Source organism: Salvelinus fontinalis, chromosome 8 (genome assembly GCF_029448725.1).
Source record: "Salvelinus fontinalis isolate EN_2023a chromosome 8, ASM2944872v1, whole genome shotgun sequence".
In the NCBI taxonomy this organism is placed as follows: domain Eukaryota; kingdom Metazoa; phylum Chordata; class Actinopteri; order Salmoniformes; family Salmonidae; genus Salvelinus; species Salvelinus fontinalis.
In genome coordinates this window covers 7,594,718-7,621,603 of record NC_074672.1, presented here as the reverse complement: position 1 = coordinate 7,621,603, position 26,886 = coordinate 7,594,718, and the positions used below count along the sequence as shown (strand labels likewise).

The 26,886-nt window shown below is 46.1% G+C and overlaps 1 protein-coding gene across 5 annotated transcripts in view; it reads right to left on the bottom strand.

Annotated features, from left to right (window-relative positions):
• LOC129860448 (agrin-like) overlaps positions 1 to 26,886 on the bottom strand; it is a 368,127-nt gene that overhangs the window by 79,897 nt on the left and 261,344 nt on the right. For all 5 annotated transcript variants that reach the window (XM_055930837.1, XM_055930838.1, XM_055930840.1 and 2 more), the window contains 7 exons: positions 19,179 to 19,321; positions 18,787 to 18,892; positions 16,532 to 16,642; positions 15,787 to 15,951; positions 7,297 to 7,440; positions 456 to 580; positions 182 to 287 (listed from right to left, as the gene is read on the bottom strand). In XM_055930837.1, coding sequence (XP_055786812.1) covers positions 182 to 287; positions 456 to 580; positions 7,297 to 7,440; positions 15,787 to 15,951; positions 16,532 to 16,642; positions 18,787 to 18,892; positions 19,179 to 19,321 — 900 coding nt within the window. The remainder of the gene's footprint in view (positions 1 to 181; positions 288 to 455; positions 581 to 7,296; positions 7,441 to 15,786; positions 15,952 to 16,531; positions 16,643 to 18,786; positions 18,893 to 19,178; positions 19,322 to 26,886) is intronic.

The following is a 26,886-nucleotide window of genomic DNA, read 5'->3' as shown; positions in this document are numbered from 1 at the left end:
TACTGCACCAACCACAAAGAGGACCCAACCCATACCCTAGTCTCTTGGCTTTGACAAGGAGAGAGAGAGGACAGTTGGTCTTTCCAACGCCTGTGGCGTTACTCATTATCTTTTGATATGGGCCTGACAACAGGGGATGGACATCCCCTAGTATGATGTATGGAGGACTAACGGGGCTCACCTGTGCACTGGCCAAAGTGTTCCACTCTGATGTGCTTGTCCCGTCTACAGGCAATGGTGCTCAGCTGGCACTGGTCAGCGTAGGTCACCCCATCAGAGCCACAGACCTGCTCAGAAAAAAATAAAATAGAAACAGGCTAGGATCACAACTTGTTAACTCTATGCCTGTTCACTACCGACCACTTTAGGCCGATCACAAGCTCAGTAGTTCCAGATAAAGTGTTCTGGATTCTGTGATGAATTTCTGACATAGAGAGGATCGTGTAAAGGCCCACCTTGGTCTTGTTCTTCTCGTCACAGTCGGGCGAGGGGCATTCACAGTGCGCTTGACCATTGACCTCAACACAAGACGCGCCAAACTTGCAGTCCAGCTCATTACATGAGGTTGGGGCATCAGCACCTGGGATGGGAATGAATGGGTTAAAATCCACTCATGGGTCAATGGATACCATCACTGTCCATCATATGAATGTGCATTCCTGGTCCAAATCATGATGCTGAAATTAGCATGTGGTACTTTTAACTGCTCTGAACCCAAGTTGATAATCACCATAATAATGTATATGCGTAGTACCACTTCCACACACAGGGAGGTCCACAAGTCATGTGACAGTGACAATTGCTGTTGTTTTGGCTCTGTACTTCAGCCCTTTGTATTTTAAGTGATACAATGACTATGAGGTTAAGGTGCAGACTGTCAGCTTTAATTTGAGGGTATTTTCTTTAGCAATTACAGCACTTTTTGTACACAGTTCCCCAATTTCAGAGGACCAAAAGTATTGGGGCAAATTCAGTTATATGTTTATTAAAGTAGTATAAAAAAGTATTTGGTTCAATATTCATAGCACGTAATGACCACATCAAGCTTGTGACTCAACACATTTGTTGGATGCAGTTTGTTTTGGCTGGGTTTCAGATTATTTTGTGCCAAATACAAATGAATGATGTATTGTGTCAATTTGGAGTCACTTTTATTGTAAATAAGAATAGAATCTGTTTCTAAACACGTCTACATTAATGTGGATGCTACCATGATGACGGATAGTCCTGAAGGAATCATCAATAATGATGAGTGAGAAAGTTACATATGCACAAATATCATACCCTCCCCAAAAATGCTAAACTCCCCTCTGAAAAATTAGCATGTCTTGGGGGCATGATATTTCTGTGTCTGTAACTTTCTCACTCATCATTATTCACACAGTCATTATATCATTTCAAATTCAGTGCTGGAGTACAGAGCCAAAACACCAATACTCTTGGAGTTCACCGTATAGAAACATGAGTAGGTTATGCAGATGAAATATTGTTATGCTTTCCATACGCGATTATATTAATGATGAGTCTTTAGTATTAAGTAAATATGTGGACTCTTTTCAAGTCAATAAAAAAAAAGGATTTGATCTCATTCCGTCATGTTTTTTGGGTCAGGCACAGCACTGATCGTTAAAATGGCGCCGGGAAGAAATGGCAGCAGTTTTACGGGCGCCCAACCAATTGTGCTATTATGTGTTTAAAAAAAAAAGTTATTTGTAACTTATTTTGTACATAATGTTTCTGCAACCGTGTCGTACGGCAAAACAGAGCTTCTGGATATCAGGACAGCGATCACTCACCTCGGATTAGACAAAGATTATTTCTACAACAAAGACGACGCATAGGACATTCTCCAAACACTCCACCTGACCGACATCCCCGTTAATTTCAAGAGGAAGCAACGCAGGTACAGAGGACAAAGAGCCGGATGCCTGGTCAGGACCCGGAGAAGGCGACTGGGAAAGCTGCCGTTACCGTCAATACTACTCGCCAACGTGCAATCATTGGACAATAAATGAGACGAGGTACGATCACGAATATCCTACCAACGGGACATCAAAAACTGTAATATCCTATATTTCACGGAATCGTGGCTGAATGACGACATTGATATTCAGCTAGCGGGATATACGCTGCACCGGCAAGATAGAACAGCACACTCCGGTAAGATGAGGGGGGCGGTCTGTGTATATTTGTAAACAACAGCTGGTGCACGAAATCTAAGGAAGTCTCTAGATTTTGTTCGCCTGAAGTAGAGTATATTGTGATAAATTGCAGGCCACACTACTTGCCTAAAGAGTTTTCAGCTATACTTTTCGTGGCTGTTTATTTGCCACCACAGACAGATGCTGGCACTAAGACCACACTCAGTCAGCTGTATAAGGAAATAAGCAAACAGGAAACCGCTCACCCAGAGTTGGCGCTCCTAGTAGCTGGAGACTCTAATGCAGGGAAACTTAAATCAGTTCTACCAAATTTCTATCAACAGTGACTCGGTCTATAAAAAAGTGGTCAGAAGAAGCAGATGCTAAACTACAGGACTGTTTTGCTATCACAGACTGGAACATGATCCGGGATTCTTCCGATGGCATTGAGGAGTACACCACAACAGTCACTGGCTTTATCAATAAGTGCATTGAGGACGTCGTCCCCACAGTGACTGTATGTACATACCCCAACCAGAAGCCATGGATTACAGGCAACATTCACACTGAGCTAATGTGTTAGAGCTGCTGCTTTCAAGGTGTGGGACTCTAACCCGGAAGCTTACAAGAAATCCTGCTATGCCCTGAGACAAACCATCAAACAGGCAAAGCGTCAATACAGGGCTAAGATTGAATCATACTACACCGGCTCCGACGCTCGTCTTATGTGGCAAGGCTTGCAAACTATCACAGACTACAAAGGGAAGCACAGCTGCGAGCTGCCCAGTGACACGAGCCTACCAGACGAGCTAAATCACTTCTATGTTCGATCGAGGCAAGCAACCCTGAGGCATGCATGAGAGCATCAGCTGTTCCGGATGACTGTGTGATCACGCTCTCCGTAGCTGACGTGAGTAAGACCTTTAAACAGGTCAACATACACAAGGCTGCGGGGCCAGACAGATTACCAGGAAGTGTGCTCCGGGCATGTGCTGACCAACTGGCAGGTGACTTCACTGACATTTTCAACATGTCCCTGATTGAGGCTGTAATACTAACATGTTTCAAGCAGGCCACCATAGTCCCTGTGCCCAATAACACAAAGGCAACCTGACTAAATGACTATAGACCCGTAGCACTCACGTCCGTAGCCATGAAGTGCTTTGAAAGGTTGGTAATGGCTCAAATCAACACCATTATCCCAGAAACCCGAGACCCACTCCAATTTGCATACCGCCCAAACAGATCCACAGATGATGCCATCTCTATTGCACTCCACACTGCCCTTTACCACCTGTACAAAAGGAACACTTATGTGAGAATACTATTGATTGACTACAGCTCAGCGCTCAACACCATAGTACCCTCAAAGCTCATCACTAAGCTAAGGATCCTGGGACTAAACACCTCCCTCTGCAACTGGATCCTGGACTTCCTGACGGGCCGCCCCCCCAGGTGGTGAGGGTAGGTAGCAACACACCTGCCACACTGATCCTCAACACTGTAGCGCCACAGGGGTGCGTGCTCAGTCCGCTCCTGTACTCCCTGTTCACCCACGACTGCATGGCCAGGCACGACTCCAACATCATCATTAAGTTTGCAGACGACACAACAGTGGTAGCCCTGATCACCGACAATGACGAGACAGCCTATAGGGAGGAGGTCAGAGACCTGGCCGTGTGGTGCCAGAATAACAACCTATACCTCGACGTAGCCAAGACTAAGGGGATGATTGTGGACTACAGGAAAAGGAGGACTGAGTACGCCCCCATTCTCATCGCCGGGGCTGTAGTGGAACAGGTTGAAAGCTTCAAGTTCCTCGGTGTCCACATCACCAACAAACTAGAATGGTCCAAACACACCAAGACAGTCATGAAGAGGGCACGACAAAGCCTATTCCTCCTCAGGAAACTAAAAAGATTTGGCATGGGTCCTGAGATCCTCAAAAGGTTCTACAGCAGCAACATCGGGAGCATCCTGACTGGTTGCATCACTGCCTGGTACAGCAATTGCTCGGCCTGTGACCGCAAAGCAGCGGGTAGTGCGTACGGCCCAGTACGTCACTGGGGCTAAGCTGCCTGCAATCCAGGACCTCTACACCAGGCGGTGTCAGAGGAAGGCCCTAAAAATGGTCAAATACCCCAGCCACCCCAGTCATAGACTGTTCTCTCTACTACCGCATGGCAAGCGTTACCGGAGTGCCAAGTCTAGGACAAAAAGGCTTCTCAACAGTTTTTATCCCCAAGCCATAAGACTCCTGAACAGGTAATCAAATGGCTACCCGGACTATTTGCATTGTGTGCCCCCCCCCAACCTCTCTTTTTACGCTGCTGCTACTCTCTGTTTATCATATATGCATAGTCACTTCAACTACACATTCATGTACATACTACCTCAATTGGGCCGACCAACCAGTGCTCCCGCACATTGGCTAACCGGGCTATCTGCATTGTGTCCCGCCACCCGCCACCCGCCACGCACCACCCATCAACCCCTCGTTTACGCTACTGCTACTCTCTGTTCATCATATATGCATAGTCACTTTAACCATGTCTGCATGTACATACTACCTCAGTCAGCCAGACTAACCGGCCTCGCTACTTTTATAGCTACTGTATATAGCCTGTCTTTTTACTGTTGTTTTATTTCTTTACTTACCTATTGTTCACCTAACACCTTTTTTGCACTATTGGTTAGAGCCTGTAAGTAAGCATTTCACTGTAAGGTCTGTTGTACATTTATATAATACATTTTGATTTGATCACTGGTACTTTGACCAAGGAACCTGTTTGAAGCAACCACTGGGTTGCATCAGCAGTAACAGGGGCTACGAATCATTGCCATGAGCCCCTGAGGCATCAAGTGTGGGCTCTCCTCTCTGCGCTGACCTTACTGTGGTGCAGAGAGCCTCCTCTCGGCTTTCAAGTGCTGCCCCCCCCCCCACCCCCCACCCCACTCCACCCGACTTTGTGCTGGGACTATTGACTTCATTCAGCACTTGACTTCCTGTCAATAGCTGACGGTGGGTCTTAACGAGACAGTGCCCGGATAACACAGCGAGAGCTTAACTTCCCCTCTCATCAACTGGAGCTGTGTGTATTCATTAGATTAGGTTGCCATTCATCAAGACATTAGAATGGAGGGCTAAATTAATGGATACTGGATACATTTCCCAACTATTGTATTAGGTACACCCATCTAGTACCAAGTCGGACTCCCCTTTGATTCCAGAACAGCTTGAATTATTTGGGGAATGTATTCTACAAAGTGTGGCGTTCAAATATTTATCAATTCGTATCTGGGGGCCTAACGTGTGCCAGGAAAACATTCCCCACACCATTGTAACCACCAGCCTGTCCTTCAGGCAGGATGGAGCCATGGACTCATGCTGCTTACACCAAATTCTGACTCTGCCATCAGCATGAGACAACAGGAACTGGGATTCGTCGGACCAGGCAATGTTTTTTCACTCCTAAATTGTCCAGTGTCGGCGATCGTGTGCCCACTGGAGCCGCTTCTTCATGTTTTTAGCTGATAGGAGTGGAACCCGGTGTGGTCGTCTGCTGCAATAGCCCATCCGTGACAAGGACCGACGAGTTGTGCGTTCCGAGATGCTGTTCTGCACACCACTGTTGTACTGCGCTGTTATTTGCCTGTTTGTGACCCGCCTGTTAGCTTGCACGATTCTTGCCATTCCTCTTCTACCTCTCTCATCAACGAGCCGTTTTCACCCACAGGACTGCCGCTGACTGGATGTTTTTTTGTTTGTCCTACCATTTTCTGTAAACCCTAGACACTGGGGCCTCCCGAGTGGCGCAGTGGTATAAGGCACTGCATCGCAGTGCTAGCTGTGCCACTAGAGATCCTGGTTCGAGTCCAGGATCTGTCGCAGCCGTCCGCGACCGGGAGACCCATAGGGCAGCGCACAATTAGCCCAGCATCATCCGGATTAGGGGAGGGTTTGGCGGGCAAGGATGTTCTTGTCCCATCGCGCACTAGCGACTCCTGTGGCGGGCCGGGCGCAATGCACGCTGACACAGTCGCCAGGTGTACGGTGTTTCCTCTGACACATTGGTGCGGCTGGCTTCCGTGTTAAGCGGGCATTGTGTCAAGAAGCAGTGCAGCTTGGCTGGGTTGTGTTTCGGAGGATGCACTGCTCTCGACCTTCGCCTCTCCAGAGTCAGTACGGGAGTTGCAGCGCTGGGACAAGACTGTAACTACCAATTGGATACCATGAAATTGGGGAGAAAAAGGGCTAAAGAAATAAACAAAAAACGCACTGTTGTGCGTGAAAAGCCCAGGATGACAGATGTTTCTGAGGTACTGGATCCAGAGCACTGGACTCAACGTCTGTAGGAGCAAACCATTTTTGTGAATGGGGTTGTGTACTTAATAAACTGATATTTCCCATTCTGATTTGTTTTTCCTTCAAATAATAGAATGAAAAATTACAGCTACAACAACAGCCATTGTTGTCAAAGACTCCAGCCACCCTAGTCATAGACTGTTCTCTCTGCTACCGCACGGCAAGCGGTACCGGAGCGCCAAGTCTAGGTCCAAGAGGCTTCTAAACAGCTTCTACCCCCAAGCCATAACATTCAGACTCCTGAACATCTAATCAAATGGCGACCAACACTATTTGCATTGCCTCCCCCCTCCCTATTTTACACCGCTGCTACTCTCTGTTATCATCTATGCATAGTCACTTTAATAACTATACCTACATGTACATATTACCTCTTACCTCAACTAACCCGTGCCCCCACACATTGACTCTGTACCGGTACCCCCTGTATATAGTCTCACAATTGTTATTTTACTGCTGCTTTTTAATTACTTGTTCATTTTATTTATTTATTTGTAAAAAAAAAAACATTCTTACTGCATTGTTGGCTAAGGGCTCATAAGTAAGCATTTCACTGTAAGGTTGTATTCGGCGCATGTGACTAATACAATTTGATTCGATTTTTATTGTACTGCAGCCGCTTCAGTTTCTGCTAATTCTTAACGCTGATAAAACAGGTGGCTTAGCGAAAAAGCCGTTGAGTTCTTGAATTCGCTTCTGGAGTTACAGGAGCTGAGGGGTTGCCATGCTCTGTCGGTGGCGCGGTGAGTTAACAGGTGGCGCACGTCAGTCAGCAGGGGCTCCCCGTACCTGTGTCGCAGCCGCTCCTGCCCATCTTACTCCCGTCGGGGCACACGTTGCATTTCATGCCCTTCACTCCAGTCTTGCAGGAGCACAGGCCTGACATCTGCTCGCAGTCGTCCCTCACCGAGCCCATCGCGTCGCAGCTACACGCTGGAACACCGAGGGAGAGAAAGAAATAGAGGAAGGGAGATATAAATAGGGAGAAGGAGGGAATGGAGGAAGAGAGACAGGGAGAGAGATGGAAACAAAAGGGTAAGTGGTACTTAATGACATACAGTGAATAACAATCCACCTGTTCACCACAATGCAAGATCAAGAATATTGATTATCCAGCTTAACTCTTTCCCTAAAACTCTTTATGATTTCCTATTGGCCTTTTCAGTTCGGAACTAGACTTAATCTATGTCATAGAAACTAGCCCCTCACACACACACACACACTCAGGCCGCCTCAGACGTGACCCCTAGGTTGATGTAAATCTCAGCGCCTCGGTGTCGGGGACTGGGGTCAGGGATAGTTCAGGCAGAGGCCAGCCAGAGTCCTGAGGCAAGAGGGTAGATGGGCCAATAAGATCACAGAGAGCCTCCAGGCCCCAAGGAACAACATCAACCCCATCAAACCCAAATCATGTTCCTGGAATCAATGTTTCCCCCCCTGCTGAACTCTGTACTGATGTGTGTACTGTTTGCGTGTCAATGGGTAAACCCCACAGGTCAGGCTACAGTGGAGACGGATAAAAGCTCCTGCTGTGGACTAAATAGCTCAGCGGGTCTTCTACTGTACTGCCAATAACTCTTTTCACAAGTAGGATAGTATTCAAAAAGGATTATGGACACACAGCCACACAAAGGACTTGAGTCAATGTCAAGCGCAATTGTGTGACAGCTTTGACAAAGCTCTGATTCTTGGGTCTCTGTTTTTTTCTTTCAAGAGGTTATATTATGTAAATCTAGTCATTTTTCTTCTTTTTCTTCCTATGACCTCCTTGGCTGCAACAATAAGCATTCATTTTTCAACTTAATCTCTTTACAGACACGTGCTACACTTAACTACTGTAACATATAATATATGCCATTAAGAAGCAGCTTTTATCCAAAGCGTCTTACAGAAGGGCATGCATACATTTATGTATTGCTGGCCGCAGCGGGAGCCAATGATCCTTGAATGACAAGCGCCATTGTCTTGTAACTGTACTACATAGGAACATTGCTTCATTTGAGCTGGATCCTGCCGGAAGAGGATCCGGCACCTCACCGTTTTGGACTGTTTCAGTACGGATCCTATTTGGCCAGATCCGGTACCTTTCGTGGTTCGAAAAATAATTGTAACTTTTTGCAATATAAACATTTTGATAAAAGCGTTTCCTCAATATTCTAAGAGTTGATTCCGGCTTATGGTTTGCGCAAAACTGCAACCAACACTGAACCAAAATATAAACGCAACATGGAACAATTTCAAAACATTTACTGAAGAGGCTTCCCGAGTGGAGCAGTGGTCTAAGTCACTGCATCGCAGTGCTAGCTGTACCACTAGAGATTCTGGGTTCGAGTCCAGGCTCTGTCGTAGCCAGCCACGACCGGGAGACCCATAGGGAGGCGCACAATTGGCCCAGCGTCGTCCGAGTTAGGGGAGGGATGGCCGGCGGCAGGGATGTTCTTGTCCCATCATGCACTAATGACTCCTGTGGCGGGCAGTGCACACTGACACGTTCGCCAGGTGCATGGTGTTTCCTCCAACACATTGGTGCGACTGGCTTCTGGGTTAAGTGGGCATTGTGTCAAGAAGCAGTGCGACTTGGTTGGGTTGTGTTTCGGAGGACGCACAGCTCTTGACCTTCGGCTCTCCCGAGTCTGTACGGGAGTTGCAGTGATGGGACAAGACTGTAACTACCAATTGGGGAGAGAACCGGGTAAAAAAAAAAAAAGTACTTGGTTACAGTTCATATAAGGAAATCAGTCAATTTAAATGAATTCATTAGGCCCAAACCTATGGATTTCACATGACTGGGAATACAGATATGCATATGTTGGTCACATATACAGTCAATCAATCAAATGTATTTATAAAGCCCTTCTTACATCAGCTGATGTCACAAAGTGCTGCACAGAAACCCAGCCTAAAACCCCAAACAGCAAGCAATGCAGGTGTAGAAGCACGTTGGCCAGGAAAAACTCCCTAGAATGCCAAAACCTAGGAAGAAACCTAGAGAGGAACCAGGCGCTGAGGGGTGGCCAGTCCTCTTCTGGCTGTGCCGGGTGGAGATTATCACAGAACATGGCCAAGATGTTCAAATGTTCATAGATGACCAGCAGGGTCAATTAATAATAATCACAGTGGTTGTAGAGGGTGCAACAGGTCAGCACCTCAGGAGTAAATGTCAGTTGGCTTTTCATAGCCGATCATTCAGAGTATCTCTACCGCTCCTGCTGTCTCTAGAGAGTTGAAAACAGCAGGTCTGGGACAAGGTAGCATGTCCGGTAAACAGGTCAGGGTTCCATAGCCGCAGGCAGAACCGTTGAAACTGGAGCAGCAGTATGACCAGGTGGACTGGGGACAGCAAGGAGTAATCAGGCCAGGTTGTCCTGAGGCACAGTCCTAGGGCTCAGGTCCTCCTCCGAGAGAGAGAATTAAAATTAGAGAGAGCATACTTAAATTCACACAGGACACCAGGTAAGACAGGAGAAATACTCCAGATATAACAGTCTGACCCTAGCCCCCCGTGCCTTTGGAACGTATTCAGACCACATGACATTTTCCACATTTTGTTAGGTTACAGCCTTATCCTAAAATTGATTAAATCTTTTTTTCCCCTCATCAATTAGCACACATAATGACAAAGCAAAAACAGGTTGACATTTTTGCTAATAAAAAAAATAAAAAAACTGAAATATCATATTTACATAAGCTTTCTGACCCATTACTCTGTACTTTGTTGACGCACCTTTGGCAGCGTTCTGGGTATCTCCCATTCTTCTCTGCAGATCCTATCAAGCTCTGTCAGGTTGGATTGGGGAGAGTCACTGCACAGCTATTTTCAGGTCTCTCCAGATATGTTCGATCGGGTTCAAGTCCGGGATCTATTTAATCCATTTTAGAAAAAGTCTGTAATGTAACAAAATATGAAAAAAGTGAAGGGGTCTGAATACTTTCCGAATGCACCGTATCTTAAAAAAAAGGTAGGGTCATGGATAAGAAAACCAGTCAGTATCTGGTGTGACCACCATTTGCCTCATGCAACGTGACACATCTCCTTCGCATAGAGTTGATCAGGCTGTTGATTGTGGCTTGTTGTCCCACTCCTCTTCAATATCTGTGTGAAGTTGCTGGATATTGACATGAACTGGAACACACTGGCATACACGTTGGCCCAGAGCATCCCAAACATGCTCAATGGGTGACATGTCTGGTGAGTATGCAGGCCATGGAAGAACTGTGACATTTTCAGCTTCCAGGAACGGTGTACAGATCCTTGCGACATGGGGCCGTGCATTATCATACTGAAAGACGAGGTGATGGCGGCGGATGAATGGCACGACAATGGGTCTCAGAATCTCGTCATGGTATCTCTGTGCATTCAAATTGTTTTTGTTGTCCGCAGCTTTTGCCTGCCCATACCATAACCCCACCATGTGGCACTCTGTACACAACGTTGACACAGCGTTGACCGTTCCCCCACACGACACCATACACGCTGTCTACCATGAACATCTGTCTGCCTGGAACAGTTTAAACCAGGATTCATCCGTGACACTAGTCCAGAGTGCCGAACTGCAGTCAGGTCATGACCCTGGTGAGGACAACGAGCACGCAGATTAGCTTCCCTGAGATGGTTTCTGACAGTTTGGTTGTTTCTTCGGTTGTGCAAACCCACAGTTTTATCAACTGTCTGGGTGGCGGTGTAATGATCATGCTGTTTAATCAGCTTCTTGATATGCCATACCAGTCAGGTTGATGGATTATCTTGGCAAATGAGAATTCTCACTAACAGGGATGTAGCACAAATGAGAGAAATGCGTTTTTTGTGCATGTGGAACATTTCTGGGAAACAACACGGGACCAACACTTTACATGTTGGGTTAATATTTTTTGTTCAGTGTATGTTTGAGACCAGCGCGTGGCTGGAATGAGATTAGAACTAGAATGAGATTCACTTTCTATGATCTCTCTCCCTCTCTCTGCTCTGATAGACATGAGCCTGCAACTCTCATCTCTTCAGAGTTGCACTTCATCATTTATTTCCCGATAGAATCATAACCAGGGTGCTGTAGGTGCCGCAGCACCTCTGACCATTTGAAATACATTTGCCATAGTTATAGAATTACTACTGTCTGTTCAGAAACAAATACAACAAACAAATCATTCAGAGTAGCCTACTACACCATGAGAAGGCCTATAATTTATCAATAGCTTCTGAAAAAAAATAGCTGTGGTGTCACGATCGTGTGGGGGATTGATGGACCAAAACGCAGCAGTTGGAAAATAAGCCATCTTCTTTTATTTAACAACACGAAGATGAACACGACACAAAACTCTATACAAACTAACAAAACAACAAAACGACCGTGAAGCTACAAACGTTGTGCACATACATACAGGCTACAAACGTTCTACATAGACAATTACCCACAAACAATGAGAGCCTATGGCTACCCTAAATAAGGCTCCCAATCAGAGACAACCGAAATCAGCTGTCTCTAATTGGGAACTCATTCAGGTAACCATAGACTCTCCTAGATAACTAACCAACATAGACAACGCTGGACATCTACACTCAACACAAAACCATATACTACACCCCATAACCCCTTTACCATATAAACACCCAACACCAACAAAACATAAACATTCCCCATGTCACACCCTGACCTAACTAAAATAATAAAGAAAACAAAGAATACTAAGGCCAGGGCGTGACATAACCCCCCCCTTGAGGCGCGAACTCCGGGCGCACCATACACAGTCTAGGGGAGGGTCTGGGTGGGCTTCCCTCCACGGTGGCGGCTCCGGCTCTGGTCGCGGTCCCCACGTCACCACAGTACCTAACCACCTCCTAGGCTTCCTCCAAACGACCCCCCTCCACATTAACCCCATAGTATTAAGGGGCAGTTCCGGACTAAGGGACAGCTCCGGACTAAGGTCCAGTACCAGGGTAAGGGGCAGTACCAGGATCAGGGGCAGTACCAGGGTAAGGGGCAGTACCAGGGTAAGGGGCAGCACCAGGGTAAGGGGCAGCACCAGGGTAAGGGGCAGCACCAGGGTAAGGGGCAGCACCAGGGTAAGGGGCAGCTCCAGGGTAAGGGGCAGCTCCGGACTGATGAATGGCAGCTCCGGACTGAGGGACTGCAGCTCCGGACTGAGGGACTGCAGCTCCGGACTGAGGGACGGCCCATGGCTGGCTGACAGATCTGGCTGCTCATGGCTGGCTAACGGACCTGGCTGCTCATGGCTGGCTAACGGATCTGGCTGCTCATGGCTGGCTGACGGATCTGGCTGCTCATGGCTGGCTGACGGATCTGGCTGCTCATGGCTAGCTGACGGATCTGGCTGCTCATGGCTAGCTGACGGATCTGGCTGCTCATGGCTAGCTGACGGATCTGGCTGCTCATGGCTAGCTGACGGATCTGGCTGCTCATGGCTAGCTGACGGATCTGGCTGCTCATGGCTAGCTGACGGATCTGGCTGCTCATGGCTAGCTGACGGATCTGGCTGCTCATGGCTAGCTGACGGATCTGGCTGCTCATGGCTAGCTGACGGATCTGGCTGCTCATGGCTAGCTGACGGATCTGGCTGCTCATGGCTAGCTGACGGATCTGGCTGCTCATGGCTGGCTGACGGATCTGGCTGCTCATGGCTGGCTGACGGATCTGGCTGCTCATGGCTGGCTGACGGATCTGGCTGCTCATGGCTGGCTGACGGATCTGGCTGCTCCTGTCTGGTTGGCGGCTCTGGCAGATCCTGTCTGGTTGGCGGCTCCGGCAGATCCTGTCTGGTTGGCGGCTCCGGCAGATCCTGTCTGGTTGGCGGCTCTGGCAGATCCTCTCTGACGGACGGCTCTAGCGGCTCCTGTCTGTCGGACGGCTCTAGCGGCTCCTGTCTGGCGGACGGCTCAGTGGGCTCATGGCAGACGGGCGGCTTTGCAGGCTCATGGCAGACGGGCGGCTTTGCAGGCTCATTGCAGACGGATGGCTCAGATGGCGCTGGGGAGACGGATGGCTCAGATGGCGCTGGGGAGACGGATGGCTCAGATGGCGCTTGGCAGACGGGCAGTTCAGTCATTGCTGTGCAGACGGCAGACTCCTGCCGGCTGAGGCGCACTGTAGGCCTGGTGCGTGGTGCCGAGACTGGTGGCACCGGGCTGGGGACACGCATCTCAGGGCTAGTGCGGGGAGCAGCAACAGGACGCACAGGACTCTGGGGACACACAGGAGGCTTGGTGCGTGGTTTAGACACTGGTGGTAAAGGGCTGGAGACACGCACCATATAGCTAGTGCGTGGAGGAGGCACTGGTGGTACTGGGTTGGGGCGGGGAGATGGCGCCGGAAATACCGGACCGTGCAGGCGTACTGGCTCCCTTGAACGCCGAGCCTGCCCAACCTTACCTGGTTCTATGCTCCCCGTCGCCTGACCAGTGCGGGGAGGTGGAATAACCCGCACCGGCCTATGTAGGCGAACCGGGGACACCATGCGTAAGGCTGGTGCCATGTACGCCGGCCCGAGGAGACGCACTGGTGACCAGATGCGTTGGGCCGGCTTCATGACATACGGCTCAACGCTCAGTCTAGCCCGGCCGATACGTGGAGCTGAAATGTACCGAACCGGGCTATACACGCGTACAGGAGACACCGTGCGCTCTACTGCGTAACACGGTGTCTGCCCGTACTCTCGCTCTCCACGGTAAGTACAGGGAGTAGGCGCAGGTTTCCTACCTGACTTCGCCACACTCCCTTTAAGGCTCCCCCAAGAAATTTTTGGGTTGTACTCACGGGTTTCCAGCCTTGTCTCCGTGCTGCCTCCTCATATCGCCTCCTCTCGGCTTTCGCTGCCTCCAGCTCTTCACGAGAGAGGCGATATTCTCCAGGTTGAGCCCAAGGTCCATCTCCTTCCAATTCCTCCTCCCAACTCCAGAAATCCTGTGTAGGTAGGTCCTGTTGCCGCCTTCCATGCCGCTTGGTCCTATGGTGGGTAATTCTGTCACGATCGTGTGGGGGATTGACGGACCAAAACGCAGCAGTTGGAAAATAAGCCATCTTCTTTTATTTAACAACACGAAGATGAACACGACACAAAACTCTATACAAACTAACAAAACAACAAAACGACCGTGAAGCTACAAACGTTGTGCACATACATACAGGCTACAAACGTTCTACATAGACAATTACCCACAACCAATGAGAGCCTATGGCTACCCTAAATAAGGCTCCCAATCAGAGACAACCGAAATCAGCTGTCTCTAATTGGGAACTCATTCAGGTAACCATAGACTCTCCTAGATAACTAACCAACATAGACAACGCTAGACATCTACACTCAACACAAAACCATATACTACACCCCATAACCCCTTTACCATATAAACACCCAACACCAACAAAACATAAACATTCCCCATGTCACACCCTGACCTAACTAAAATAATAAAGAAAACAAAGAATACTAAGGCCAGGGCGTGACATGTGGATTGTGTGTAGCCCAATAACAAACCATAGCCTACAGTCGGGAACGCGCAGCAAATCTGTCAGTGAACATAATGCAGACAAAACAGGCCATTATTTCAAATACAATCACAGGAAAACACAGGTTGGAAAGCAAATGGCTCCCGCTGAAAAGAGAAGACTGTGCTGTAGGCTACCAAAATATTTGATCAAAGTCCAAATAGTGTTTTTTACAAAGTTAAACAAGAGACAGATAGGCTTCTGGCATGAACGCATCGGCCATCACCAGCGAGGGCGCTGCGCATCATTGGGCGAGTCAGTGAAACCGGAAAGCATTTTTAGAATGATCATTTCCTCCTCATATTGCAACCTACAATATGTGTTTCACCACACACCTAGGCTATTGCTGGTTTCAAGACAAGGTCGTTTTTTATTGATCTCAGATTCTCAGTGTCATTTAGATCATTTGTGCAGTATTAAAGATACTGCAAAAGTCTCCAGTCAGGTAAAATGGTGCAGAGTTGCATGACATGCATTTATAAAAAGCAACATTTTTCCTGGACCCTAGGCTACTAAAAGTTTTCCCCATGTGTGCAACTTCTATAAGTGCCTATACTCTACTGCTCAAACCCACTATGCAAATGTGATGCTATGCATGCAATGCTTTATTATAAAGGTACATCAGAGCTACCCAGGTCACCCTCCTCTCGTGCTTACTTATTGTTCCGGCACCTCCCGATTTACAAATGAAGCACTGCACAGGACCAAAACTCTTCTGTTCCCTACACCAGGACAGTCAATGTGAAGAAAACAGAAAGCAGCGAAGTAGGAGGTCTCTTACGTGTGCAGCCGCTCAAGTTCTCTGTGACGATGCCGCGGAAGTTCCAGAAGCCTGGATCGCAGCGGTCACACTTCTGTCCCCCGACGCCGGGCTTGCAGGAGCACTGGCCGCTGGCCGGGTCACACGTCCCCTTGTAGGAGCCATACGGGTTACACTGGCACGTACCTGGGGACACAATAAGGATAGGACCGAATGGATGATTGCATTAATGAGATCAATTTACACATCTACAACATCAAAACAACAACTCTCCAGTCTGAGTCAATGCCAGAGGGGGATCAGATGGACCACTAAAGGACGGTTTCCCAGAAACTGATCAAGCTTAGTCCGGGATTCAATTGCATATCTCAACTGAAAGCAGTAGAGGCTGCTGAGGGGAGGACGGCTCATAATAATGGCTGGAATGGAGTTTAATGGCTGCAATGGTGTGAATGGTATCAAACACGTGTTTGATACCATTCCAAATACTCCATTCCAGCCATTATTATGAGCCGTCCTCCCCTCAGCAGCACTGAAAGAGCTTTTAGTCCAGTGTGTCTGTGTCCTGGAATCTGTGTCCTGGAAACCGGCCCTATACGTACACCTTCAGATATCACTTTATATGCAGGTTTTCCTTTCCAGAAAATGTATGCTAGGCTGTTTGTGTGCATCTCATCAATAAGTGAATACCATTGTAATGGATATAATACAAGTGGTCAAAGGTGAGAGGTCAGAGAAGGTAAGAGTAAGAGGTTGGCACACTTACTGGCGCATCCAGCGAGTCCCACACCAAGGGCCGCCGTCTTGTTGTCGCGGCAACAGCCGTAGACTGACTGAATGCAGCGTTGTGGCGCCGTCAGCTCCGGCGGAGAGGTGGCTGAAATCGCCGATGAGATGGGAACGAGGATGGAACAAAAGAGGGAGAGAAGAAAAGATAAAACTAACTTTTTGGAGTGACGGTGAAGGCTCTTTTAGAAGGAATTAGAAGACACAATCTCTGAACAACATGCAACTTCTAGCGAACAATGAGGTTCACCTCGAGGGCCAGAGGTGAAAAGTTGGCATCTGGCTTCTAGATAACAATTCTACTTTCCCAATCCTGACAATGGCTCAAAATCAGGGAGAAATTATGCTAATACCTGAAATCAAACAATGGTGTTCCTAGTGGAACAGCTGACATTTGCCACATCCTAGGAGGCCTATTCTCTTCATTTGTTCTCCTGTGAAATTGCAGCATGCAAAACAACATCTCTACAAGCTTTCAGAAGCAGAAAACAACAGGTCTGCGGCTGAATGTGATGGACTGGGCCAATCTGTGAGCGTATGTGTGTCGTTGTTTTGTCTGTGCGTGTGCCAAATTCCAAGCCGACGTGACAGCTTGAAAAAGAAAACCGCATACAACACCCCCTAAACAAATGTGTGTTACCCAACAGAGACTTGTGTATAAGGGAAACGAGAGAGCGAGATGGAAGGATGGAGGGAAAAGAGGGAGGCAAGGGGGTGGTTCAACGGCTACAAGGCAATATATTATCTTATCGCTCAAACTCTTTCCAGACCTTGGATCAAAATGGCCTCCACTCTCTATTTCTTTCTTCCTCTCCTGTGTTTCTCATTTGGAGTTTGTAGGCTGCAGATACCGGCCCATAAATCACACTCTTACTGGTGTGGATATGAGCCGAAGCCTAATGGTGATGACTTGCTCTCTCTCTTTCTCAGTGCTTTCCCACTCCAGTGATGGGCTTTGGACACAGTTCATTAACTTGCCACTTTTCAGTGCTCCTGCTACTATCTGTACTGAGCCTATTAGGGCAAGGGAGAACTTTTAATTTCATATGTTCTTCAACCCTTCGAGGGTTTTCCTCTTCAGTGGCCATTGTCTGGCATAATGCAGCTCTCTCTGATGTGAGATTATTACTCTCTCTATCTCAAGGTCTGCTGCTGCCACGGCTCTGTACAGGTAGCCTTTGCATGTCTCCTCGGAGAGAATTGAGTGCCCCTGCACGTAGCAACGGTATATAGCACAGGATCTTTTTAGACCTCATGAAGACTGGAATCACTGACCTGGTTATCTGATAGAAAATGCAAAATAGGACAGCTTGAAAGTTCTTCAGAGACAGCTGTCATAGATCAAAGAAGTCCCAGAGACGACAACACATACGTTGTTTATAAACAACATAGGACAGTCAAAAACAACAAGACCGTGTTCAGGTCAATCCCTGTTTTGTTTTGTCTTGTTTGTGAAAGCCATCAGGAGCCTTCTTGAGTGAGTTTGAAGGCTCGGAGGTCAAACCGTGGTCGAAGACAAGTCCCTCCACGTATAGCGAATGAAGAAGGGCCCCCTGAGATTCCCATTGATCTGAGCTTTTTGGGAGAAGAAGAGGACCCAGAGCGCGCGCACCAATAGCACTCCACAAGAAAAGGGATTGATTATCCGCAGATGGTGGAGAAGCGTGACAGAAAGTGGCCAAAAAGCCAGCTTAGCCTTGACAACTCTACGGGGATGCGAGTGTGAAATCCGAGCGTGTCGCTCTCTTCTCTCCCTTTCGTTTGCTCCCCCCCCTCTTTTTCTAGGACAGCTAGGAATCAAACAGGCTGCAGTGATCATACAGAATCTGTCATGTGCCTTTGGCTTCACTCTGGCCTGCTACAGAAAAGTCTCTATACTGCCTCTTCAGTTAAAGCCTGTGGTTTGCACTGCCAAGGCAGAGACTCGAGTATAACTAGTGTTCCCTTCTGAACTGCCTAGCACCTGTGGTGGATGTCTCTAGAGAAATAGGAGCTTCTTCATGTTGAGCCTTTGGTAGCCACGTGCACGTTGAGCCATATGAAATGAAGCACTCACCGGCCAGCGTTGACACTGTGTTGGATATGTTACCACCAAAGTGCTATTCAGAAAATACAACAGGATTTCTGGGCGTTGCTTTATGACAAAGTAGTACGCTGTGTGAATCCTCTGTACGAGATGGATTCTTACTCTGTCTGATCTTAGATCATTTATGGTGGGATGTCCAGGCAGCTCACCTGTGCAGGGTCCCTGATTCTGGATCAGCAGATGCCCTTGCCTTTCGCAACTGGCCTTCTTCATCTCACACTCGTTGCTGTAGGTCTTCCCATCTGAGCCACACACCTGAGGAGAATTGTTGTTACACGCTTATGAATGCTGGAACATAGCAGCGTTTGATAGCAATTTCATTCCAAAGGACTTTATGTACATAGTTCATTTTCAAATCATGCGACAAGTTCAATCTCAATATGAAAATTAAAATTGCACTATTATTAACTGAATGTAAATGTCAGATGTCATGCATTCATTACCTAGGAATTACATAGGCTTGCGTGAAATGAAAACCACCACTATTTAAGTAAAACCCACGTAGAGGGTTGTTGTTGGGAAGGCGGAGGTTAAGGCTTACCAGGTTGCGAGGCACGCGACTGCAGTCGAAGTCACAGACACAGCGGTCATCCTCTGTGTCCTCGTCCCACGAGCCTCCAAATGTACGACACCTATCCTGTTCGCAGCTCTCAACACCTGAGGCCGACCCTCCTGAACCACACTCTGCAAAGACAACACGCAGAGAAAAAACTGAAGTGGTTATTTACAGCACAGCTACACATTTTAAGAAACCCTAACCTTTTGATACATCAGTAAAAATGCCTTCCATCTTTGTCTCCCCCCTCCCAAAAAAAGTTATTGGCAGAGTGTTTATATATTCAGAGCACGCCACCTTTTGATGTTGGAATTTTCTTCACGTTGGCACTGAGATTGAACCAAAGGCGCTGCTGGAAGTACAAGATAATGACCAACCATGGAGAGGACCAGCAATTGACTAAATAAATTAGGCACAACATTGCTGCGCCACCAGTGAGGCATCCTTTACATTTCAATTAAAGTTGAAGATAGAGGGAGGAGGAAAATATTAGCACTTGCATCCCTGTGAGGGGGAATCAATGCCAGAGCCTGTTTCATGGACACAGATTTCCTGATATGAGGAAGCCACTAATTGCACAGTGTTCTGTAAGATCCAATTATCAATCCACTCCAGTAGTGCTGAACGGTTAGTGCTTTTTGAGGTCCGTTTCGGTTCGATGATAAAAAAAAGTATTATTAATATTTTTTAATTTCAATATATATATATTTTTTTACATGAAATGCACTATGCATTATGCGGGTTGAATGCTGTAACACAGACTAAAACAATGAATAAAAGTCCCATGATGCTAGTGACTGCTGATCACTCATCATTTACTCACATTACTTTAATAATATATTTTAGTTATTGTGTATATTACATTTGTTTTATTTGATGACTTTATTTCATTCCAAGTCATCATTTTAGCCCAACAGAGCTGCTGCCTACGCTGTCTGACAAAATCACTATTTTAGCAGTTTATCGAAATAAACATGGCATACTTTTATGACTGCTGAATACAAACTATTAATCACTTAGCTCATGTATTTTCAGGTAGAGATACCTCAAAGAAACTGCTCTTTGTATCCCCTCTTGTTCTTGCATATGATCTGCATATGATCTGATGTATCTCTAGAGAAACTGCAGTGTGATGTGTGCATTGAGGTCACCAAATAAAACAGAACGAAATGGAATTCAAATAATTGAACCGATGTCGGTCAATAAGTTGTTTAAAAAACGAAAAATCCAGACTTCAGAGAAAAGTAATTCAGATGCTTTTTGTATTGGCAAGGTTTTCCACTGCCTCGCAAAGAAGGGCACCTGTTGGTAGATGGGTATAAAAACAAGGAGACATTGAATAGCCCTTTGAGCATGGTAAAGTTATAATTACACTTTGGATGGTTTATCAATACACCTAGCTCAGTTGCCGGAGAGGAAAGAAACTGCTCAGGGATTTCAAATGGTGACTTTGGCTGTGATAGGAGAAAACTGAGGATGGATCAACAACATTGTTGATACTCCACAATAATTACCTAATTGACAGAGTGAAAAGAAGGAAACCTGTACAGAATAAAACATATTCCAAAACATGCATCCTGTTTTTAACAAGGCACTAAAGTAATACTGCAAAACATGTGGCAAAGTAATTCAATACAAAGTGTTATGTTTTGGGCAAATCCAATACAACAGCTTACTGAGGTCCACTCTCCATATCTTCAAGCATAGTGGTGGCTGCATCATGTTATGGATATCCTTGTAATTGTTAAGGACTGGTGTTACGATCGTTATAATAACTGGACCATAGCGCAGCGTGATCTGGGTTCCACATCTTTTATTACTATGTGAAACTCAAAACAAAAGAAAACAATAAACAAACAAAACGAACCGTGAAGCTAACAATTTTGCTAATAGGTAACTATCCATAGTCAAGATCCCACAAAACACAAAGGGGAAATGGCTGCCTAAATATGATCCCCAATCAGAGACAACGACAAACAGCTGTCTCTGATTGGGAACCATACCTGGCCAACATAGAAAAATAATCCCCTAGATGACCCACCCTAGTCACACCCCGACCTAACCAACATAGAGAATAAAAGCTCTCTATGATCAGGGCGTGACAACTGGGGAGTCTTTTAAAGGTAAAACACAAATGGTATGGAGATAATCACAGGCAAAATCCTAGAGGAATCAGTCTGCTTTCCACCATTATGAATTCACCTTTCATCAGGACAATAACCTAAAACACAAGTCCAAATCTACACTGGAGTTGCTTACAAAGAAGACAGTGAATGTTCCTGTGTGGCCGAGTTACAGTTTTTATTATTTAACCTTCATTTAACTAGGCAAGTCAGTTAAGAACAAATTCTTATTTTCAATGACGTCCTAGGAACAGTGGGTTAACTGCATTTTTCAAGGCCAGAATGACATATTTTTACCAGGTCTGGGATTTGATCTTGCAACCTTTCAGTTACTAGTCCAAAGCTCTAACAACTAGGCTACCTACAGGTGACTTACATCTACCTGAAAATGTATGAAAAGACCTGAAAATGATTGTCTACCAATGGCCAATTTGATAGAGCTAATTATGAAAAAAAGCATGGGCAAATGTTGTACAATCCAGGTGTGGAAAGCTCATCGAGACTTACCCAGAAAGACTCGGCTGTAATCGCTGCCAAATGCACTTCTACAAAGTACTGACTCAGGGGTGTGAATACTTATGTAAATTAGATATTTCTGTATTTCACGTTCAATAAATTCGATAAAATGTCTAAATACATGTTTTAATTTTGTCATAGGATACTGCGAGTAGATGGGTGAGTGAAAAACATCTATTTAATCTATTTTGAATTCAGGCTGTAACACAAAATGTGGAATAAGTGAAGGGGTATGAATACTTTCTAATGGCATACTTTCTGTACATAGTAAAGAACACAAGATATAAGAGGGGGGGGGGACAAGTGTGGACAGATCCAGACTGACCTGTCACGTTCGTGGTATACATAATGAGCGGACCAAGGCGCAGCGTGAGTAGAGTTCCACATATTTATTAAAGTGAACCTTCAAACAACAAAGAATAAACGACCGTGCAGTTCGTAGTGCACATAGCACCAAAACAAAACAATATCCCACAAACGCAGGTGGCAAAAGGACAACACTAAGTATGATCCCCAATTAGAGGCAACGATCATCAGCTTCCTCCAATTGGGAACCATACTCACACCAACATAGAAATTCAAGACTAGAACACCCCCTAGTCACGCTCTGACCTATTGCACCATAGAGAACCCCAAGGGCTCTCTATGGTCAGGGCTTGACATGACCACAATGTTTTATTTAATGCAAACAAAATGGGAGGGAGTTCAGCCCTGTAGAATGGGAGGGTCCTTCTTTTGATATTCTGACAGTTGACACCAGCTACGCTTACAAGACTCCTGTGGGAAATGAAGGAATGAGGGAGAGAGAGAGCAAGACAGAGAAAGGGAGAAAAACCAAGATAGAGAGAGAGAGAGGGCGATACTCCACAGGCAGACAGAGGAAGATGTTACAAGAATGGGGAAACATCTATTGATCTATGATGCAAGTTTTCCTTTTGATATCCTCCAGACCAGTTATAATGCAATATTGTACAACACTTAAAACCAGATGTAAAGAACTAGGAAGCATAGATGCTTCTTTTGACCGTCTGAATCACTCCCATCTGTATTGACGAGGTGCTGTAGCAAGGCCCCCACTGGCCCTAATGGGTAAATCAATAGTGTAGTCGTGGAAGTGCCAATTAGCATAACTCATCTTCTTAAATGGATTATGGGGCAGGTCACTCTGTAGCGAGCGGTGCCCGGACAAGAGGAGCAGCAGTCCGTCTCCTCAGCCTGATATGGGTCATCAGCAATGGACTCCGACAGGCTCGAGGGGTCGATAGAATGGAAGAAGATTCACTTTATTAGGATTCGCTATCATTGTGAGTGTGTTGATTTTGATGAATGGGGATGATAGAAAAGGATTGTAAAATGGATTTGATACCACTATATAAGAGGCCATTTTGTGAGTCTTCTAAAGCTTAATGCGATATTGCATTGCTAAATGTCTGTCAGCACCATACGATGAGCCCACACGCTATCTGATCCGGGACAGTGATAGGCCATAATGACGGGTTCCCATGCAAATGCATGAGTCAACTGACCCCAGAGCAGCTGTTAAATAAACAAGGCCCCGGCCTGCCTGGCCACCTGAGGGCATTTATGCAAACTCCCCATGAGAAGGGAAATGTGGGAGTGCGCCGAGAGAGGCTTCACAACCCGATTTATATTCTGCTCATGCACCCCTGACTCAAGGAATATAAAGATATAAAAATAAAACCTAAGAAATGGAATAAACAAAAGTGAAGAGAGGGAGGGAGTTAAACGAAGGAGGGGGGCAGTAATTAGCTGTTGGTCTTTGATGTGGCTGCCACCCGCACTGCCTATGAACCTTTTAATTAGCAGGGAAGATGTCAGCATCAGCTATTCTCCCAGCACCCGTGTCTGCCTGCTCCTTTTACTCAATCATGTCATAACCAGAATCCATGTAGCCAAGGGATCGCCATTAAGATGAGCAAATACACTACGGTGGAGAGAGGAGAAAATACATTTTATTTTATTAAAGAAGAGCTGGGAATTGGCTGAGCAAATAAAAACTGTAGAAGCAATAGAGGAAGTAATGTGTGATTTACTAATAGGATGAGCTGATGACTAGAGGGAAGAAGTAGACAGGATATAAGGGTGGATTATGGGAAGTAAAGTAGAGAAAGGGGTGTGACCTTCTGAAGAACATGGCCTGAGTCACCTCAGTACTATCAATATCAGGGACAGGAAACACGCCTGTCTGTAAAAAAAACACTGTACCAATATCATGACCCGTGTTAATGTCAACATGACCATTTTTCATCTGTCACTTGTTTTGTTTTTTTTGCGATTCGATGTTCCAAACATGTTGCTCACCATGTCTGCTGCAGAGGGACAAGAGAGAGCCGTGAGAAAACGAGTTTTGATCAGTCATGGAAATAGAAGTGCTTGAAAATTGTCAAATCAAATCAAATGTTATTTATCACATGTGCCGAATACAACAGGTAGACCTTACAGTGAAATGCTTACTTACAAGCCCTTAACCAACAATGCAGTTTTAAGAAATATACCCCCCCCAAAAAAGAAATAAAGTAACCGGTACAGAGTCCATGTGCGGTGGCACCGGTTAGTCGATGTAATTGAGGTAATATTTACATGTGTGTAGAGTTATTAAAGTGACTCATGCGTAGATAATTCAGAGAATAGCAGCAGCGTAAAAGGGGGGGGAATTGTAAGTGTCACGACTTCCACCGAAGTCGGCAACTCTCCTTGTTCGGACGGCGTTCGGCGGTCGACGTCACCGGCTTTCTAGCCATCGCTACTCCATTTTTCCATTTGTTTTGTCTTGTTCCCTGCACACCTGGTTTACATTCCCTAATCACACTGCATGTATTTATTCCTCTGTCCCCCCCCCCATGTCTTTGTGTGGAATTGTTTTTGTTACCTGTTTCGTGTTACGCGCCAGGCTGGTTTTTCCCCTGTATTCCGTGGTATTTCACGAAGGATGTTTAATTGTTAAACATTTGCTTATTTTCGTGACTGTTTCGCGCCTTGCACTTTTTACCTTTGGCTGGAGGTTTTGACGCAGTGGCGTCTGCCTGTTTTATATGCCTCTGCCTAAATAAAGGTGCACTTGTTCACAACTCTCTGCTAACCTGCACCTGACTTCTCCACCAGTAGCGCACAACCTTGACAGTAGGTAGTCTGGGTAGCCATTTGATTAGATGTTCAGTAGTCTTATAGCTAGGGGGTAGATGCTGTTTAGAAGCCTCTTGGACCTAGACTTGGCGCTCCGGTACCGCTTGTCGTGTGGTAGCAGAGAGAACAGTCTATGACCAAAAATAAGATGGAGAACAAGCTATAAAGTAAAAATACTGGAGTTTTGGTGCAGTTACAGCCAACTAGCTCAAAGATATTGCGATATTGTCAAAATTATATAGTATATCGTCAAAAGTAATATCCAGGGCCTCCCGAGTGGAGCAGTGGTCTAAGGCACTGCATCGCAGTTGTGCCACTAGAGATCCTGGTTCGAGTCGAGGCTCTGTCGCAGCCAGCCGTGACTGGGAAAACCATGGGGCGGTGCACAATTGGCCTAGCGTCGTCCGGGTTAGGGGAGGGTTTGGCCGGCAGGGATGTTCTTGTCCCATCACGCATTAGTGACTCCTGTGGCATGCTGGGCGCAATCCACGCTGACACGGTCACCAGGTGTACAGTGTTTCCTCTGACACATTGGTGCGGCTGTCTTCAGAGTTAAGCGGGCGTTGTGTCAAGAAGCAGTGCGGCTTGGCTTGGTTGTGTTTTGGAGGATGCACGGCTCTCGACCTTCGCCTCTCCCAAGTCCGTATGGGAGTTGCAGCGATGAGACAAGGCTGTAACTACCAATTGGGGAGAAAAATAATTTATAAAAGTAATATCCCGAAATGTAACCAGTGGTGTAAAAATACTTGAAAGTACTACTTAAGCATTTTTTGGGGGGTATCTGTTCTCAACTTTACTATTTATATTTTTGATTACTTTTACTTCACTACATTCCTAAAGAAAATGATATACTTATTACTCCATACATTTTCCCTGACACCCAAAAGTAATGTTTTTGAATGCTTAGCAGGACAGGAAAATAGTCTAATTCAAACACTTATCAAGAGAACATCCCTGGTCATCCCTACTGTCTCTGATCTAGCGGACTCCCTAACCCCATGCTTCATTAGTATATTATGTCTGAGTGTTGGAACGTGCCCCTTGCTATCCGTAAATAAATTTGAAAAATGGTGCTGTCTGGTTTGCTTTATATAAGGAGCTTTAAATGATTAAAACTTTCACTTTTGATACTTACAGTTGAAGTTGGAAGTTTACATACACCTTAGCCAAATACATTTAAACTCAGGTTTTCACAATTCCTGACATTTAATCCTAGTAAAACTTCCCTGTCTTAGGTCAGTTAGGATCACCACTTTATTTTAAGAATGTGAAATTTCAGAATAATAGTAGAGAGAATGATGCCTTCCACAAGCTTCCCACAATAAGTTGGGTGAATTTTGTCCCATTCCTCCTGACAAAACTGGTGTAACTGAGTCAGGTTTGTAGGCCTCCTTGCTCGCACATGCTATTTCAGTTCTGCCCACAACTTTTCTATAGGATTGAGGCCAGGGCTTTGTGATGGCCACTCCAATACCTTGACTTTGTTGTCCTTGAGCCATTTTGCCACAAATTTGGAAGAATGCTTGAGGTCATTGTCTATTTGGAAGACCCATGTGTGACCAAGCTTTAACTTCCTGACTGATGTCTTGAAATGTTGCTTCAATATATCCACATAATTTTCCTTCCTCATGTAGCCATCTATTTTATGAAGTGCACCAGTCCCTCCTGTAGCAAAGCACCCCCACAACATGATGCTGCCACCCCCGTGCTTCCAGGTTGGGATGGTGTTCTTCGGCTTGCAAGCATCCCCCTTTTTCCTCCAAACATACCGATCGTCATTGTGGCCAAACCGTTCTATATTTGTTTCATCAGACCAGAGGACATTTCTCCAAAAAGTATGATCTTTGTTCCCATGTGCAGTTGCAAACCATAGTCTGGCTTTTTTATGACGGTTTTGGAGCAATGGCTTC